The sequence below is a fragment of the Natrix helvetica genome, assembly GCF_964273705.1.
Source record: "Natrix helvetica genome assembly, chromosome: 1".
NCBI classification, from domain to species: domain Eukaryota; kingdom Metazoa; phylum Chordata; class Lepidosauria; order Squamata; family Natricidae; genus Natrix; species Natrix helvetica.
The window spans coordinates 351,575,888-351,596,317 of record NC_138548.1 but is presented as its reverse complement, the minus strand read 5'-3'; the positions used below and the strand labels follow the sequence as shown (position 1 = coordinate 351,596,317).

The 20,430-nt window shown below is 45.2% G+C and overlaps 1 protein-coding gene across 1 annotated transcript; it reads right to left on the bottom strand.

Moving 5' to 3' along the window:
- Positions 1–964: 964 nt before the first annotated feature.
- On the bottom strand, positions 965–19,401 carry LOC309381431 (E3 ubiquitin-protein ligase TRIM7-like; the record flags this gene model as incomplete). The annotated part of the gene is made up of 7 exons (XM_081932404.1): positions 965–1,482; positions 3,465–3,497; positions 4,763–4,875; positions 5,757–5,779; positions 8,587–8,817; positions 9,081–9,176; positions 19,000–19,401. 7 exons carry the CDS (start codon positions 19,399–19,401, stop codon positions 965–967), a joined length of 1,416 nt encoding a protein of 471 aa, XP_081788530.1.
- Positions 19,402–20,430: the final 1,029 nt, after the last annotated feature.

Here is a 20,430-nt window from a genome sequence, read left to right as displayed (position 1 = left end):
TCTAAAAAGAAATAAAGATGAATTCTGCATCAGTTACCATATTTTTCAGACTATAAGACGCACTTTTTTGTCTCCCAAAAAGGGAGTAAAAATGTCTGTGCGTCTTATAAACCGAATATTGCTGAAGCCCCGCCTATCCGCTGACCATTTATTTGGCCCCCGCACACCCTGTTTTTGAGCCTATCTTTGGCCTTTTTCAGCCTGTTTTCGGGGGGGGGTGGCCTGTTTTTGAGGCTTTTTTCAGCTCATTTTTGAATTTTTTTCCAGCCTGTTTTTGAGGCTTTTCTTGGCCCATTATTGAGGCTTTTTCCGGCCAATTTTTGAGGCTTTTTTGGCCTATTTTTGAGGTTTTCTTGGCCCATTTTTGAAGTTTTTTTTCAGCCCATTTGTTTTGAAAAAAACAGGCTGAAAAAAGCCTCAAAATGGGCCAAAAACGCCTCAAAACTATGCCAAGAAAAGCCTTAAAATGGGCCAAAAAGCATTTAAGAGGGGCTGAAAAAAGCCTCCCAAATAGGTAGAAAAAAGGTTGGAAAAGGGCAGACAAAAGCCCCCCAAAAAGGGCCAAAAATGGGGCATGAGGAGGCCAAAAACCTTTTCTGTTGTTGTTTCCCTCTTCTAAATTTAGGTGCATCTTATATTCAGGTGCGTCTGATAATCCAAAAAATAAGGTAGCTATTAATCTGTCTGAAAGTTAATGGAGGTTTGACAGAGCTGTCAGAGGTCTTGTTCAATTAGCATTTTCCTTCTTGACCTTCTTCGTAGGTGCTGGGACTCCAGAAGGCAGGATGGAAAACAATCACACTGGCTTGGAAAACCTGAAGGCTGCAGCCCCACCAGACCTAGAGGAACCGAGAATCGACTGGGGGGAATCTACTTTCGATCCCCACTTGTTTCTTCTTGATTATTTTTTCCAGATTTGACAAATACTACAACCAAGACTGACTGAGAAGCAGACGTAACAGCCTTAATGAGCGATGGAAAGGCGAGCGTTTCCAAAGACATAAAATAAAGGAATGATCACCTCTCCAGTGAAGGGGGGTGGGGAAAATGCAAAGAGAGGAGCCCCTGTATCGCCATCAAAAAAAGTCACCCATCCCCCTTCGTAGTTCAGAACTATTCTGATCTTCTTGGGCATCCTACGCAAAGTCAAGGGAGTATAAAAGGGAGGGTTGTATGCTGTGTAGTTGCCATCCCACTTCCCCACGGCCCAGAACCCTTCTTCTGGACTAAATTCAATATCTCCTTTTCTCTTTACGGACTTTCGGGCAACTCCTACACCCCAGGTGTCTTCTGTCCCCACAGTGACTTCCCAGAAATGCCGGCCGGTAGTGAACCCTGAACAGGCCAACACAAAAGGCCATTCATCAAATCTTTCTGGGGTTTTGGCTAGAGGTTGATAAAATTCGCCCATTTTCAGGCTTTTACAGTCGTCTGCCAAAATGAGACGAGGATGAGCTGTGTCTGGATCCAGAAATACATGTGCTGTTGAGGGGGAAGAAAAATGAGAGAAGAAAAGATAAGCGGCGTGAGTTGTTAAAATGGCAGTATGATATTGGTGCAAATCAAGAGGTTGGCTTATCTCCTTATAAGGCCCAAACAGCCCAAGAGTTCGATTATACAGGTAGTCCGTGACCTACGACCATAATTGAGGCCAAAGTTTCTGTTGCTAAGTGAAACATTTGTTAAGTGAACTTTGCCCCATTTTACGACCTTTCTCACCACAGTTGTTAAGTGAATCACTGCAGTTGTTAAGTAAGTAACACGGCTGTTCAGTTAATCTGGCTTCCCCAATTGACTTTGCTTGTCAGAAGGTCACAAAAGGGGATCGTGTGACCCTGGGACATTGCTACGGTCCTAAATAGAGTCAGTTGCCAAGCATTTGAAATTTGATCACATGACCACGGGGATGCTGCAGCGGTCATGTGAAAAACTGTCTTGTCGTTTTTTTTCAGTGCTGTTATAACTTTGAACAGTTACTAAATGAACTGTTGTAAGTTGAGGACTACCTGCATACAATATCTAGATATATAGAGCTGTGGTGGCGCCAGTGACGTGCAGTCAGGTGAGGCAAGTGAGGCACAGCTTCACCACTCTCATCATGAAAAGAAAAAAAATGTAAAAGGAAAAAGGCGAGAGCTGAAGTCAGGCTGAGCTAGTTACTGCCTCACCTTGGATGACTCTGCTTAACTGTTAAAAAAAGCCTCTTAAAAAGCACCCTCTACTATGAGGCAGGAGAACTGCATGCATACTACAGCATGGCTCTTTGCCTGGCTTCCTGCCTCCTCCTGTGGTCTCTTCACTGGTGCTCTCCCTCCCCAAGTGTAGTGACTTCCTCTCCAGGCCCCCATTCATTTCTCTCTCACACACACACAGCTGGATAAAACTATATAAAAATCTAGCCCAGCTTCACTGATTACAAGTTTGAAAAGGCAATGTGGCTCCACCTGCAATCAAACTACACTTGGGGAGGGAGAGCAGAAGTGAGCACTGAGGAGACCACAGGAGGAGGCAGGAAGCCAGGCAAAGAGCCATGCTGTAGTACACACACTTTCCCCCAGCCTCTTTCTTTTGGAAGGCTCGGATAGGCTCCCCTCTGGCTTCTCTGCCTCTCCTCTCACCCCAGCCTGCCAGCAGGAGGTGAGTGGGTGGGCTTTATTGTGTTCCAGGCATTTCCCACCCAGACAGCAGGCTGCATTTGCAATAGTGGAGGTGTTTGGGGAAGGCAGCAGGGGAATGGGGGTGTGTGTGACAGAGTAACTGCTTTCAAGCCACTGGAAAAGATATCCAATCCAACTTTTGTGTGTGTGTGGGTTTGTTTGAGAGTGAGTGAGAGAGGGAATGGGGTAGGAGAGATAGTCCAATCCAACTTCTGTGTGTGTGTGTGTGCGTGTGTTTGAGAGAGGGGGCGGAAGGGAAAGAGGGAGGAAGGAGGGGAAGGGAGAAGAAAAAGAAAAAGAAAGAAGGAGCAAAGGAGAAAAACAAATGCTGTCACTTTAAATAAACTGAGCATGCCTGGCTGTGGAATTCTGGGAGTTGAAGTCCACAAGTCTAAAAATATTTGAAACCCAGCACTGTGTCAGTGCCTCACCAGTCATAAACCTCACCGCACGTCACTGGGTGGCGCAGTGGTTAGAATGTAGTATTGCAGGCTAACTCTGCCCACTGCCAAAAGTTCAATCCTGGACTGACTCTAGGCTGGCTCAGGTGTTGGTTTATTCTTCTTCCTGCACTAGGATGTTCTGGGAATATGCCTTTTATTTGTTCATTTCACAACTGCTACTCAAAGCTTCTATCATCCTCAACCCTTCTGCCTTTTGTGCCTTTCAGCCATTAATTCTAAGACGCTCACTGGTGGTTTGGGAATCTCTAAATACAGAACTCCAAGGAAATGTAACAAACCAACTTTCCAATAAATTGCTATTCCTTCTAAGCTCTTACGCCATCTTCCTGACAACAGGATTTACCTTTCTGCAGCTGAAGTCCAGCCATCAGAGACTCTGAGAAGGGGGAAAAAAGGAAGGGAACTTGAAGCACTAACATAAATCCAGGAAGAACAAAAGCGTTTTATACAACAAAATTGCATCTTAAGTAGAAACCAACAAGAATCTGACAGGAAGGCAGTACACTTTTTTCTTTTGAGTCTAGCTATCAGATTCCAATTACCCCTAATAGGCAATGTAAATTAATAACTTGTTTCATAGGAAGGAAAGGAAAAAAGTATAGAGGAGAGAGGAGGGGAGGGGAGAGGAGAGCATGGGGAAGGAAAAGTGGAAGGGGGAAGGGAAGGGCTATCAACATTTGTTTTGGACAAGGGGTTCTAGTAGGGGAGTGTCAAGATAGCATCAGTGATCATATACAATAATACAATACAATAGTAGAGTTGGAAGGGACCTTGGAGGTCTTCTAGTCCAACCCCCTGCCTAGGCAGGAAACCCTATACCGTTTGAGACAAATGGCTATCCAACATCTTCTTAAAGACTTCCAGTGTTGGGGCATTCACAACTTCTGGAGGCATTTTCTGTTCCACGGATTAATTGTTCTAACTGTCAGAAAGTTTCTCCTCAGTTCTAAGTTTCTTCTCTCCTTGATTAGTTTCCACCCATTGCTTCTTGTTCTACCCTCAGGTGCCTTAGAGAATAGCTTGACTCCCTCTTCTTTGTGGCAACCCCTGAGATATTGGAACAATGCTATCATGTCTCCCCTAGTCCTTCTTTCTCTTAAGCTAAACATACCCAGTTCCTGCAACCGTTCTTCATATCTTTTAGTCTCCAGTCCCCTAATAATCTTTGTTGCTCTTCTCTGCACTCTTTCTAGAGTCTCCACATCTTTTCTACATTGTGGCGACCAGAACTGAATGCAGTATTCCAAGTGTGGCCTTACCAAGGCATTATAAAGTGGTATTAACACTTCACGTGATCTTGATCCTATCCCTCTGTTGATGCAGCCTAGAACTGTGTTGGTTTTTTTGGCAGCTGCTGCACACTGCTGGCTCATATTTAAATGGTTGTCCACTAGGACTCCAAGATCCCTTTCACAGTTACTACTTCTGAGCAAGGTACCACCTATACTGTACCTGTGCATTCCATATTTGTTGCCTAAATGTAGAACCTTACTCTTTTCACCATTGAATTTCATTTTAATATAAGCAAAACTCTCCTCCTCTTTTACATGCTTTGCCCTCTGGGCGGCCCTTCTCCTACAGACACCCCTGTTTTGCATCCAATCATGTGAAACACTTCACAGAAGCATCATTCTACATTACCATTGAATATATTTCCAGAATTTTCCAGAAAAGGGTTGATATCACAGAAATCCCAGGACCTCCATTTCAGCTCCAGAGGGAAAGCAACGGGGTTTTCAAGTGCTTTGTCATACCTGGGGAACAGAAACAAAATTAAGAGATGTGGCAGCTCCAAACACACAGTGGCAATGGGAATAGTTTAGAGAACGTTGGGCAGAAGGAAAGGGACGCTGAAGGGTTTAGAGAAATGTTATTTTGCAGAAAGCAGCGCTGTTGATATTCTCTAGGCAAAGGTGCTAAAGAGGCTAAGAAAAATGATGGTATCAACAACTGCAAGCAAATGAGTTGAAATGGCTTAGCTTGGAAGAGGGTTGAGTTCCTTCAGATAGGCAGCTCTGATGGTAAAATGTCATATGTTCGAATCCCTAGCACCGCGTAATGGAGTGAGCTCCCGTTACTTGTCCCAGCTTCTGCCAACCTGGCAGTTCGAAAGTACGTAAAAAATGCAAGTAGAAAAATAGGGGCCACCTTTGGTGGGAAGGTAACAGCGTTCCGTGCCCTTTCGGCGTTTAGTCATGCCTGCCACATGACCACAGAGACGTCTTCGGACAGTGCTGGCTCTTCGGCTCTGAAACGGTGATGAGCACTGCCCCCAAAGTCGGGAACGACTAGCACATATGTGCGAGGGGAACCTTTACCTTTAACTAATGTATTTCAGGTTATGCTTCTCTCCTTTTATTTATTTTTTTCACAAACGCATGCACGTGTACGTTTTTAAAAGTCGCTCTTACTTTCATTGAAAAATAAATGGAGAGAGTGTGGAATTCCATACTTCCCAAGCAAAGGGAATCTGGAAAGCTGTGTTCTCCGTGTGCTTCAGCTCCCACTGTTTCCTATCATTGACCAAGCCTGCTGTCAGTTGACCGGATTTGAAGTCCAGACTATCAGGAGGATGGCTTATTTTCTGCTACATGGTCTTAGAAAGGATGGGAGGAAATGAGCAAGATCTACTTACCTTTGCATGTTGGCTTTAAAATCCTACAAAGAAAAGAAAAAGAGATCTCACTCTTTGCAATAGAGTAAAGTAAAAAGGTTGCTTAAGCCCTCAGAGGTCTCCAAGCGTGGCCACTTTAAGACATGTGGGCTTCAAGTCCCAGGATTCCTCAGCCAGCCATGCTGGCTAGTCAATTCTAAGAGTTGAAGTCCACAAGTTTTAAAGCAGCTATGTTTGGTGACCCTTAAAGCAGTTGTGTTTGGTGACCCTTATCCTAAGCGATGGTCTTCTCTAGCTCTTTGAAGAAGCTATAGCTCAATGGGAGACTCACAGAGCAGATGAAGCCCCCTACTGTTGAGTCTTGACCATATACTCTTATTCACAAGAGCCGAGGTGGCGCAGTGGTTAGAATGCAGTACTGCAGGCTACTTCTGCTGACTGCTGGCTGCCTGCAATTTGGCAGTTCGAATCTCACCAGGCTCAAGCCTTCTAGCCTTGCAAGTTCGGTAAAACGAGGACCCAGATTGTTGGGGAAAATATGCTGACTGTGTAAATCGCTTAGCGAAGGTTGTGGAGCACAGTGAAGCAGTATATAATTCTGTGCTATTGCTATATTCTTCACTTTAATTGAATTATTGATTCTCCAGCCATAATTAAACCAGTCTTCTTTAATTTAGCAACTTTAAGATCGGTGGGCTTTAAAATTCCCAAATTGTTTTAGTCGGCTATGCTGGCTGAAGAATCTTGGGAGCTGAGGACCTTACATTTTAAGATTGCCATGGTTAAACAATGCTGGATTAGACTTTGCAAGGATTCAAAGCTACTCACATGAACTGAGGTCTTGTTCAATTGACCCTGACACTGGGTACCTAGCATGGCTTCCCAAGGAAATTACATCAACTGAACAGCTATGGGGTTCAATTTACTTTGGAGCAGATCTGAATTCCCAGATCTCTATGCCCATAGAGTTTTTTAAGAAAAAAAAATCCTGGAAAGTTTGTATCTCTACAAGTAGCATGAGAGGAAAGACAGTTAGGAAGTAGCATTGAGAAAAGACAGAGATAAATAAAGGAAAGAATGGGTCCTAGGCATTGAGAGTATCAAATGTGAATGAGTTTTAGGAAACATTGTAAATAACACAGAACTGTGGTTCCTAATATGGGATTCTTGTTTACATCACAGCCTTTTAATAATATAATACAATACAATATCAGAGTTGGAAGGGATCTTGGAGGTCTTCTAGTCCAACCCCCTGCCTAGGCAGGAAACCCTATACCTTTCCAGACAAATGGCTATCCAACATCTTCTTAAAGACTTCCAGTGTTGGAGTGTTCACAACTTCCGGAGGAAAGCTGTTCCACTGATTAATTGTTCTAACTGTCAGGAAATTTCTCCTCAGTTCTAAGTTGCTTCTCTCCTTGATTAGTTTCCACCCATTGCTTCTTGTTCTACCCTCTGGTGCTTTGGAGAATAATTTGACTCCCTCTTCTTTGTGGCAACCCCTGAGATATTGGAACACTGCTATCATGTCTCCCCTAGTCCTTCTTTCCATTAAACGAGACTTACCCAGTTCCTGCAACAACCGTTCTTGGTATGTTTTAGTCTCCATTCCCCTAATCATCTTTGTTGTTCTTCTCTGCACTCTTTCTAGAGTCTCCACGTCTCTTCTACATCGTGGTAATCAGCTTTGGGGGAATTAATCTCTTTGTTGTGAAATGAAATATTGATTCAAAAGATTGGATTAAAGTCTAAGACCCACAAATCACAATGTTGCCCACGGTCATTAGTTTGCACAGATTACTTCTTTTTTGGCCACAGACATTTATATTTCTGTGACACGGGTTACTATAAGAGCGGTAAGTTCAAAGGAGTCATTTTATATTCTAAATCAAAATCCAGTCTCTGCTTTGTACCCAGGTTAGTTGCATTAAAGTTATTTGTCTTTTCACCTCTTTCATTTCCTGTAAACAGATATTTTGTAATTGTCCATCTTTCAAAATGTCATAAGTATTCATTACTCCAAAAACGTGAAAGAATGTTGTAAGACCTGACTATTAGCAACAGGGAAATGAATAGAATAGGGTAGGGTAGGGTAGAGTAGGGTAGGGTAGGGTAGGGTAGGGTAGGGTAGGGTAGAGTAGAGTAGAGTAGAGTAGAATAAAATAAATAGAATAGATAGAATAGAATAGAATAGAATAGAATAGAATAGAATAGAATAGAATAGAATAGAATAACAGCTTTATTTGGCCTAGTGTGATTAGACACAGAAGGAATTTGTTTCCGGTCCATAAACTCTTGGTGTACATGCAAATGATGATTAATAATCATAATCATTTTACCAATAAGAGAAGGCAATAAAAACAGATGAGAAGGATAACAGTAATACAGCCATACCACATGGGTAAATATCCTTAGACCTAAGGCAATACTGTGAGACTTAGGTGTTCAGCAGAGTGATGGCACCAGGGTGAGTGGGAAACTATCTCTGTTGTCTGGTTGTTTTGGCATGCAATGCCCTATTGTGGCATCCCGAGGGGAGGAGTTGAAACACTTCATGTGTGGTCTGTAGACATTTTCTCAACCCTCCTTTTGATGCATGCAATATATATACCCTCAATGGAAAGCAGTCTGGTTGCAATTGTTTTTTCTGCTGTCCTAACCACCCGTTGAAGTCTGTACCTATTCTGTTTGGTTGCTGTACCAAACCAGACAGTTAGACAGAAGTGTGAATGATTTGATCTTTTCACATCCTAGGGAAGTGAAGGTGCTCCGTTTAGGTTCTGAGCTGGCTCTCCTCTGGTGAGGAGCCCAGGGTAATATTAAAGCCATCTTCTTTTTAAACCAATCTTACCATTAAGAACTCCACAGCTGGCAGCTCACACACCTCTTGCATCTCCCGGATGATACTTTTAAGCACATTGCGTTGCTTTGAAAGTCCCTCCAGGTATTCCACCTTGTTTTTTTGAATATCCTTCTCCACCATTTTCATTCGGTTCTGTAGTTGTTTTTCCTGTTTATGTAGAAAATCGTGTAGTTGTTTGAACACGTTGTCTAACTTCTCCTTCTCTTCTTCCATTTGTCCCTTTAATGGAGGAGGAGAGGAAGAGGAAGAGGAAGAGGAAGAGGAAGAGGAAGAAGAAGAAGAAGAAGAGGAGGAGGAGGAGGAGGAGGAGGAGGAGGAGGAGGAGGAGGAGGAGGAGGAGGAAGAGGAGGAGGAGGAAGAGGAGGAGGAGGAGGAAGAGAGAGAGAGAGAAAGAGAGAGAGAGGCACGGTCAAGTTCACCACCGTTTGGGATAAGCTTGATAATTAGCTGTTTTTCCAAAATTCAGAATTAATAAGACTTACAAGCAGCTCAGCAATTTCCTTTTCTGCATCTGAAGGATGACTCTCCATTATATCTTTCTTTTCCTCCAGAAGTAGAATCCGGCTCCGTATCTGGTCCTGAAAAAGATAAATTGAGTTACGTTTCAAACATGATTCTCAATTCTACACGTTTATTTACTTATCCATCAGTATAGGGATCTTTCTTCGGACCAAAAAGCAGAACTGTTTGAAGTGCTAGCTGCCCTTATCTCTCACGAATAAAGGCAAATATACATATCTCAGGATAATAGTAATAGCAGTAGCGCTTAGATTTCTATACTGCTTCACAGTGCTTTACAGCCCTCTCTAAGCAGTTTACACAGTCAGCATTTTGCCCCCAATAATCTGGGTCCTCATTTTATCAACTTTGAAAAGAAGGAAGGCTGAGTCAACCTTGAGCCGTTCAGGATCGAACTGGTAGCAGTGTCAGGCCTGCAAGCCATCTTTTCCTTTGGACGTCAGGCCTGCCAGACTTTCTACTATTCATTTTCTATTGTGGGAAAATGGGAGGGGGGAATTATATGGAGTTGGGTGATATGTAGCCATAATAACATTCTTTTAGAAACTCAAGGTCATCCTTTGTCTCTGCACCTGGCCGGAACTGGATGGGTGGAAGCTGTCAGGGTGGCAGTAGAAGATTGGACCGTGTGATGGAGTTGTGGGTGTGGGGGCAGGATCTTGAACTTTCAACTGGGTGGGAAAACCTGGAAGTCTTCAGATTCGGGTTTTCCCAGATGTGCCAATATGGCTGTCTTAATAAATTGGAATTTTGAGGAATCCTTTGTCTCGGACTCTGATTTACTTTTGTATAATATTTGGAACCCTTCCGGGCAGTGGGAATGCAGAATTAGCCTGCAATACTGCATTCTAACCACTATGCCATCATGGCTCTATGTTGTATTATCTCCAGTATGGAGAGAGAAAAAATTCCCTGAGGATGGGCAAATCTGAAAGCTCAGAAGAATAAATCTGTGGTCCCGATGACCAACTCAGATTAGATCCTGCAAAAAGTAAACTTTTACAAACGGCTTACCTTAGTATTTTCCATTGTTCAGCAACATCTCAGTACTGCTGTTCTTTCCACGTCTATCCAAAAACTAATGTTTCATAGAACCAAAATTGTAAGATTGGAAGAGACCCTGTAGAACATCTACTCCAGTATTTCTCAGCAATTTGAAGATGTGTGGACTTCAATTCCCAGAATTCCCCAGCTAATGTGCAGACCAGAACAGGAACCCACAACTTATGACCAAAAATTGAGCCCAAAATTTCTATTGCTAAGCGAAACATTTGTTACGTGAGTTTTGCCCCATTTTAGTACCTTTCTTGCCACAGTTGTTAATGTTAACTCCGAATGCTTGCAGTTGTTAAATTAGTAACAATAAATCTGGCTTCCCCATTAACTTTGCTTCTCAGAAGGTTGCAAAAGAGGATCCCTTGATCCCAGGACACTGAAACCATAATAAATATAAACTTAATTTTAATTTAATTTAATTTAATTTGTTAGCCGCTCCCTCTCCACAAGGGACTCGGGGCGGCGTACAATAAAAACATACATAAATACATATAAACATACACACATACACATACATATACATACACGGAGGAGGTAACAATTACATATATCACAATAATAATAATAATAAATTAACCATTAAAAATACCCCATAATAAAATTACAAATTTAAAAGGACTGTCAGGAGGAAAAGATAAACTACAGTTGAGCCAGGCCAGATAATTGAAAAAGGTGGGTCTTGAGCTTTACACGGAAGGAGCGGAAATCGGAAGTAATCCTGATGTCACGGGGGAGGTCATTCCACAGGGCTGGGCCCATCACAGAGAAGGCCCTGCTCCTGGGTGTCGCCCCCCGACACTGTTTAGCGGACGGCACCCGGAGAAGTCCCTCCCTGTGTGAGCGGATTGGTCGTAGGGATGTATGGGGCAGGATGCGATCCCGCAGGTAACTAGGTCCTGTGCCATGGAGCGCTTTGAAGATCGTAATCAAAACCTTGAAACGCACCCGGTAGACCACAGGAAGCCAGTGCAGCTCGCGCAGGAGAGGTGTTACATGGGAGTAGTTGCCAAGCGTCCGAATTTTGATCATATTACCACGGGGAATGTTGCAACGCTCATAAGCGTGAAAAACTGTCCGAATTTTGATCATATTACCATGGGGAATGTTGCAACGCTCATAAGCCTGAAAAACTGTCATACATCACTTATTTCAGTGCCGTTGTAACTTCGAATGATCACTAAATAAACTGTTATAAATCAAGGACTACCTGTACTATAATATCTCTGCAAATGGTCATCTAACCTTAGTTTAAGTACTCCCAGGGGTACACAGTTCATCATCTCCAAGAGACATCATTGTTGAACAGACCTTAATGTTAAGAAATTCTATCAGAGGTACAATTGAAATCTACTTGCTTGAAACCTAAACCATGGTTTCTTGTCTGGTCTTTTAGAGCCACACTGAACAATTCTATTCCACCCACCCCATGATAGGGTCTCGGAGAGTTGAAAACCTTCTGACAGTCTCCTCTCTTCCTGGATACTCACACCCAGTACTTCGAACCATTTTTCCTAGTTCCACACAGATTCCCTGTTTCTATATGAACATCTGAATACTTCCCAAGTGTCCCTTTCAGTGGTGGGTTCCTACCGGTTCGGACCAGTTCGGCCGAACTGGTAGTGGTATGGCGGTCTGGGTCACTGGAACAGGCAGCCTGCCACACACATCAAACCGGTTCCCCAGTCCTTTCTCCTATCACCGGCATCTTTCTGCGCAAGTGCAGAACAGTTTTCAGTCAACTGCGCATGCACAGTGGGCACGCAAGCGAGGGAAGTGAGCAGCGCACACGCAAAACGCCCTCTCAGCAAACCGGTAGTAAACCAGTTAGGAACCCACCACTGGTCCCTTTGCCCCATCATAGAAACAACACATCTAATAGCACTCTGTCATAAAACAAACAGTCTTGAAAGATGGTGGACTTTCCTTAGTGAGATAAAAATATAGTCATGGTTCAGCAACAGGTTTTATGTACAGTAATCCTCGACTTACAACAGTTCATTCAGTGACCATTCAAAGTTACAATGGCACTGGAAAAAAAGAGACTTATGACTGTTTTTCACACTTATGAATGTTGAATCATCCCCATGGTCCCATGATCAAAATTTGGGTGCTTGGCAACTGGTTCATATTTAGCATGGTTGCAGTGTCCCAAGATCAGGTAATCCTGCTTTTGTGATCTTATGACCAGCAGAGTCATTGGGGAATCCAGATTCACTTAATAACCATGTTACTAATTTAACAGCCACAGTGAATCATTTAACGAATGTGGCAAGGAAAGTCATAAAATGGAACAAAGTTCTCTTAGCAAATGACTCGCTTATAACATAAATTTTGTTTTTTTTTTTTTTTTCCAAAAAGTTTTATTGGTTTTTTAAAACATTTATAAGGAAAAGGGTAAGTGGAATGGTTACAAATTGGACTTCCGGTTCCGGCGGCTACGGCGACGGGCAAGGACTTTGCCCGCTCCCGCTCTTCGGTGGGCTTCCCCCGCCTTCGGGGGGGCACAGGACGCCCCGAAGAGGCGCCCTGCCGAAGGAGCGGCTCGCGGAAGGCTCTGGCACCGGCGGCGGCTGGTGGGGGCTTTTCCGCTTTGCTCCAGGCACCGGGGAGCAGTTTTGGAGGACGCGCCTGCGTCTCGCCCCATGCCGATCGGAGAATGCAAAACTGAAGGAAGCAGCGGCGGTGTGGTGAGATGCTTCCTCTCTTCATCCCCTTACTTTTGAATTGATAGACTTTTCAGTAACTTCAAAAGTTAACCTTTCGGATTTACTCTTGGAGGAGCGGCTAGAGGGGAGGGGGATTTCCCCCCCCCTTGGACAAGCGGCTTGTTAAAATTCTGCTCTCGCCCCCAGGGGAAGGAGGAGGGGGGAGAGCCAACTAATGATGCCTCACCCCAGCAAAAGTGTTTTTCATGGGACTTAGTTCCAGAACTTATTGATGACCTGAGAACTTTTTGAACTTTTAAATTTTTTCTTATGCCTCTGAGCCCAAAGCTGGCAGGGCAAGATGGCACACTTCCGTTGTCTTTATGAACTGTGAAACCTGACTCCACCTTTAAAATTCAGGCTTCCGGTCTTTGTCTCCGTGTCACCCAGAGGAATCTCTTGTGGATTGTTATTTCCTGAACTCTTTGGAGAAAAAATTTTCATCTATTGCTAGAGTGACCAAAGAAACTCCCACCTGTTTGGATCCTCTGCCTTCTGGACTCGCCTGCCTGCTCTACTTCTCCAGCTGCCCAGTTTCTACACTGACTGATCTCTTTGTTTTATAAACCATGTCTCCAAAAAGACCACCCCCGGGAAAACCTGGCTTTGCTACTTCTGCACCGACATCTGCAACATCCAGTCCTGCCACACAGTCAAAGATTACAGAACTGATGCAACCTAAGAGTACAGAGATGGATTTGCAACAAATGCTCCAGCAACTTATACAGGGCCAGGAAGAAATTAAGAAACAATTAAAAGAAATGAAGGAAGAAATTAAAGAGAATCAAGCCCAAATTTATAAGAACTCACAGAGACTGGACCTTGTGGAGGGTGGGGTGGCGGAGGCGAGAGGGGGGGTAGAGGCTTTACAGAAGGGAAACAAAGAACTTGATATCCAACAAATGAAAACAGAGTTTGAGAGAATGTCCTTTTATCTTAGATTTCAAAATGTAATAGAAGCAGATGGGGAAAATATAAGGGACATTATGACTAATATTCTAGCTGAATACATACACAAAGATAAACAGCAGATGGAATGGGAGATAGATCTGGTCTATAGAGTGAATTCAGCATATGCCAGAACATACAATGTACCCAGGGAGGTTCATATTAAATTCCTTAGGAAAAGCACAAGAGATGAAATTCTGGGTGTACAAAGGGGGCAAACACTGACATATCATGACAGGAAGATAACCATCCTGAAGCAGATCCCCAAAAAAATTAGGGAGAAAAGGAAAAATTATTCGCAATTGGCGAATAAACTATACCAGAAGGGGGTGTGGTTTAGATGGTTGATGCCTGAAGGTATGCTGATATTCTGGGAGGAGACAAGAATCAGAATCAACACACCCATAGAGGCACAGGCCTTTATGGAAAAAAATAAAGCGAACCTAGAAAAAACAGAAGACACCACAATGGTCATACAGGACACGGGAGGGGCCGGAGCTCTGCCAGCGGGGGGTGAAGGGGCAACACCAAGAAAGCTCAGATCACAAAAATGAATAAGAAAACCACATATAAACAGACCGAAAGTAATAATGAAATTATATCTAGACTATATATCAGCGATGGCGAACCTTTTTTGGCTCGCGTGCCACAAGTGGGGGGAGTGCGGGGGGGTCATGTGCGGGCGTGCCGCACCCATAATGCAATGTGCCCCCAGTGCGCATGCGCGCACAACGCACCCATTTTTGCATGATTTTTTCGCCTTCCCCAGGCTCCAGAGGCTTTATAGGAGCCTGGGGAGGGCGAAAAGAGCCTCCCCCGCCCCCCCCGGAGGCTTCAGGGAACGTCCGGAGGCTTCCCTGAAGCCTTCGGAACACTTAAAACCTCCCCGCCACCCCCGGAGGTTTCAGGGAACGTCCGGAGGCTTCCCTGAAGCCTTCGGAACACTTAAAACCTCCCCGCCACCCCCGGAGGTTTCAGGGAACGTCCGGAGGCTTCCCTGAAGCCTTCGGAACACTTAAAACCTCCCCGCCACCCCCGGAGGTTTCAGGGAACGTCCGGAGGCTTCCCTGAAGCCTTCGGAACACTTAAAACCTCCCCGCCACCCCCGGAGGTTTCAGGGAACGTCCGGAGGCTTCCCTGAAGCCTTCGGAACACTTAAAACCTCCCCGCCACCCCCGGAGGTTTCAGGGAACGTCCGGAGGCTTCCCTGAAGCCTTCGGAACACTTAAAACCTCCCCGCCACCCCTGGAGGTTTCAGGGAACGTCCGGAGGCTTCCCTGAAGCCTTCGGAACACTTAAAACCTCCCCGCCACCCCCGGAGGTTTCAGGGAACGTCATCGCAAGGATTAAGGCGAAAGGGGGCGGGGGCGGGGAAAGCGAAGGGGGCTTTGCATGATTTTTTCGCCTTCCCCAGGCTCCAGAGGCTTTATAGGAGCCTGGGGAGGGCGAAAAGAGCCTCCCCCGCCCCCCCGGAGGCTTCACGGAACGCTCGAACGCAGCGCCGGGGCCCGGCAGGCAGCGAACGAGTCGGAGCCTGCCGACTGGAGGAAGAGGGTGAGAGGGGGGTCCTGTGAACGGCGGCAGCAGCGGCGACAATAGTCGCAACTCGGCTGCCTGCCGCCTTTCCCCTCCTTTGTCTCCCAGCCGGGGCGGCCAGCCGGCAAGTTACGACTATTGTCGCCGCTGCTGCCCCCGTTCACAGGACCCGCCTCTCACCCTCTTCCTCCAGTCGGCAGGCTCCGACTCGTTCGCTGCCTGCCGGGCCCCGGCGCCGCGTTCGAGCCGGTGGGGGAAAGGAGGAGGAGAAGGAGGACAACAAAGCCCCCTTCGCTTTCCCCGCCCCCGCCCCCTTTCGCCTTAATCCTTGCGATGGCACAGCTAGAGGAGGAGGAGGAGGAGGCGAGGGCGGCGTCCTAGCGGCGGCGGCGGCGGCAGCAATGTGAAGGCCGGGCGCAAGGACGCCGAGCCTGAGGCGCCGCGCAGTGGAGGCGATCCGGGCCCGGGCGATGGAAACGCACGTCTCGTGCCTGTTCAGGGACCGTCCCGAGGCTTCCCTGAAGCCTTCAGAGCGCTTAAAACGACCATCCGAGCAACCCGGAAGTCACTTCCGGGTTGCTCGGAGGTTGGTTTTAAGTGTTCCGAAGGCTTCAGGGAAGCCTCGGGACGTTCCCTGAAGCCTCCAGGGGGGCGGGGGAGGCTTTTTTCGCCCTCCCCAGGCTCCTATAAAGCCTCTGGAGCCTGGGGAAGGCGAAAAATAGCTTTTAAAAAGGTGAACTCAGCTGGCCAGCACGCGCACGCGCGCTGGCCAGCTGACAGGGCAGCGCCTCGCGTGCCCTGACAAATGGCTCCGCGTGCCACTTGTGGCATGCGTGCCATAGGTTCGCCATCACGGCTATATATCATATCTATATAAACTGATTGAAAACTATTTTTTCTAGAATTAATGTGCTGATTTTTAATGATTAGGTATTAATGTTCTATATTTAGATGTATCCTATGAGTTTGGAGGGAGGGGGCGTCTGCCACACTTGCAACTGCCAAAATTTGTAACCATTCCGCTTATAACATAAATTTTGGACTCAATTGTGGTCATAAGTTGATTAAAGAAACAAACTATAGATGACCTAAAACAGCAATGGCGAACCTTTTTTGGCTCGCGTGCCACAAGTGGGGGGAGCGCAGGAGGGTCATGTGCGGGCGTGCCGCACCCATAATGCAATACGCGACCCCCCAGTGCGCATGCGTGCACAATGCACGACACCCCTCCCCCCATTTTTACATGCTTTTTTCGCCCTCCCCAGGCTCCAGAGGCTTTATAGGAGCCTGGGGAGGGCGAAAAGAGCCTCCCCCCCCCGAAGGCCCACCGGAGGCTTCAGGGACTGTCCGGAGGCTTCCCTGAAGCCTTCGGAGCGCTCAAAAGGATCCTCCGAGCAAACCGGATGTGACTTCCGGTTTGCTGGGAGGGTCGTTTTAAGTGCTCCGAAGGCATCAAGGAAGCCTCCAGACGGTCCCTGAAACCTTCGGAACGCTTAAAACCACCCTCCGAGCAAACCGGAAGTGACTTCCAGTTTGCTCAGAGGATGGTTTTAAGCGTTCCAAAGGCTTCAGGGAAGCCTCCGGAAGGTCCCTGAAGCCTCCGGAGGCCCTCTGGGAGGGCGGGGGAGGCTCTTTTCGCCCTCCCCAGGCTCCTATAAAGCCTCTGGAGCCTGTGGAGGGCGAAAAATGGCTTTTAAAAAGGTGAACTCAGCTGGCCAGCAGGCATGCACGCGCTGGCCAGCTGAGTTCACCTTTTTAAAAGCCATTTTCGCGTGCCCTGACAAATGGCTCCTCGCGTGCCCTGACAAATGGCTCCGCGTGCCACCTGTGGCACGCGTGCCATAGGTTCGCCATCACTGACCTAAAATGTCTCCCAGATCAATTATTCTGCAGTACTATTATGTCAATCCAGGCATAAACCACCTGGTTGTTATCTGCCAGTTTGAGCCCACCAACCAACATTTTTCAGGAGTACTTACTGACATCGGATATGAGGTTTCCATTATATTGGGAATCACCAGGTTACAAAGATATAAGCGTATTAGAAATATATACCATATTTTGCAGAGTATAAGATGCACCTTTTTTCCTCAAAAAAAAAAGGGGTGAAAATCTGGCTGCGTCTTATACACTGAATGCAGCATTTTTGTCCTCCCGAAACCCCACGCCCTTTGGAAAAATGGCCCTGCATAGCCTTTAGGAGGCTTCCAGAGTGCTCCTGGGGACTGGGTAGGGCAAAAATGAGCGGAAAATGGGTCAGTTTTTGCTCGTTTTTGGGGTCCCCAGCCCCCAGGAGCACTCTATAAGTCTCCTAAAGGCTATACATGCCTTTTTGGGACAAAAAAACCAAGCCTGTTTTCACAAAAAAACAGGCTGTTTTGGGGAGGTCTTCAGAGTTCAAAAACTTTTTTTTAATTTGCCTCTTCAAAATCTTGGTGTGTCTTACACTCCAGTGTGTCTTATCCTCGGAAACATACGGTACATACTTGAATAATATCTCCCTTAGATAAGCATAGGTAGAATTACAATAGTTAAAATGTAAAATACAGGTATGATAAATCGTTACAAACAGTTCATCTATTGATCATTCAAAGTGACGACAGCATTGTAAAAAGTGACTTATGACTGTTTTTCACACAACTGTTTTGAACAGTCATGTGATCAAAATTCGGGCACTTGGCAACTGAATCACATTTATGACCGTTGCAGTGTCCTGGGGTCTTATGACCCCCTTTTGTGACCCTCTGACAAGCATAGTCGATGTGTCAGGGTTACAAGTAATACAGCCGTAGCAAAAAGAACTCTGAGGCAGGCAAGTTCCTCAAATAACAATTTATAAGGATATATCATATTGGCACAAAGCTGGCGAAAACCAACTGTGGCTGTTCCCGCGGTTTTCCCCAGATAAAAAGTAAAAATTTGTCACTGTCCCAACACAGTCAGTCACATAGTCCAATCAGGTTACAGTCCAGTTGTTAGGTGACTTCAGTCCCCTCCTTCCGGGCACCTGCAGGAATGTCCTTGGTTCCCAAGATGAAGTATTTTATTTTGGTTACAACACCCCAGCTACTGTATCTCTAACTCCCCCCCATCCCCCAGCTCCATTTGTGGCAGCACTGAAGCCTCAAAATGGCCTCAATCAGGCCAGCTTCAGAGTTGGCAAAATGGAGAAGCCAGATTCACTTAGCAATGGTGTTACTAACTTAACAACTGCAGCAATTCACTTAATAACTGTGGCATATGTGTACTATGTGGCAAAACTCATTTAACAGCTGTCTCATTTAGCAACAGAAATTTGGGGCTCATTTGTGGTCGTAAGTAAGGGACTACCTGTACTATGGCTTTTTTTCTGTCATATTTCTTTCACTCTTTTTCACATTAAAAAGAAATTTAAAAATAAACATAAAAGGAACCATGCAGTTGGAAAACAGCCAATCTTTTGACAGGCGGTAATCTTCAGAAAAAGGGATGAACAGTCAGTGTCGCCGTTTCATGGAAAGAAATTTACATGAAAGGCGAATCTTTGGAACAAGGATCTAAAGAAGATTTTCATCAACTCCAGATGAAAAGATGTCTTTTAGAGGCGATATGCATCTGCCATTGAAATGCCAAAGGTCCCTTCATAGCAATTCCCTACCTTTAATGGTTGGGCAGCTTGCTTGGGAGAAATCACAGTGTGAATTTTATGTTCCAACGCCTTCTGACAAACGGCACATATCAGCTTCTCATCGTCTTGACAAAACAGATCTAGCACCACTTTGTGTTTCGGACAGACAAAAAACTTTTCTGGAAGTAATCGGAGTCTGTCCTCTACGCGGGGCTGCTGCAGGATTCGCCGTAGTCTTCCTTCAGGGATCGGCTCTTCGCAAACAGGACAGAAGAAAAGACCTTCCTTTTTCCGTTCCCGATAATGCTCAGTGATGCAAGGTCGACAGAAGCTGTGACCACATTCTATGGATATTGGATCTGTCAAATATTTCCCACACTGGTCACAAAAATCATCTTTTCTCTCAGGCAGTGCCACTGAGGTTGAGGCCATGACAGACGGAGAATTCCCTCTCTGAAGAGCAGCAACGAGCTGCAAAAGGGAGCAACCAATATTTAGAACCTATTTTTAAAATTGTTTTAGAGTAACTTTTACTTCCACAATTAAAGAGATGTCTTTAAGGAAAACTTACCGTATTTTTTGGAGTATAAGACACACCTTAGTTTTTGGGGAAGAAAATAAAAATGGTGGGGGGGGGGGGAATTCTGCCTACCAAGTATTCATTTTTTATTCCCATAGCACCAGAAAAGCAAGCAAACACAATAGTATAATAAAATGACACTTTTTGCCACTTTTTATCTTTCCCCAGGCAGCCAGGGTTCAGGGTGGAGATCTTAATAAGCTTAACTAGATGCCTGGGCATTCAGCCAAAAGCAATTCACACCTTGTAAAATTTAACAAAACTGAATCAACAAACCAGCCCAGCGCTTGCCTGAAGGAAACCAATAGGAAAAATCCCTGCCTTGCCCTTAAAGGGATTATCCCCAAAAGAATAGAAATCAGTAGTCACAGAAACTCTCTGCCTTGCTCTTGAGAGGATTATCTCCCAAAAATAGAAACTGGACAAAAGAAGTACCTCTTAAGGCAGTTTTCAAATCTTTCGTGTTGGCTTCTCCCAGCTGAAAGGAACTGGGAAATTTTTCCAACAGTATGCTGCTGTAAAAATATTCAAAGCTTTTTTTCAGCCCTAATGAGGTGCTAACGCATGAAGAGATCTTCCAATCTTCCATGCTTTGTTTGAAACTTCACTCATTTGCACCTCATTAAGGCTGAAAAAAAGCTTCCAAAAAGCTACATTTGGAGTATAAGATGCACCCAAATTTCCACCCTCTTTTAGTGGGGAAAAGGTGTGTCTTATACTCTGAAAAATACAGTACGCAAAATGTGTTATAGGTGGCATTTGCCACCAGAGAGGTTAGCAAAGATGTTTGAAAATTTATCAGCTAAATGTTGGAAGTGTAATCAGATACCAGGTTCATATTATTATATGTGGTGGACATGCACAAAGGCAAATAACAAACA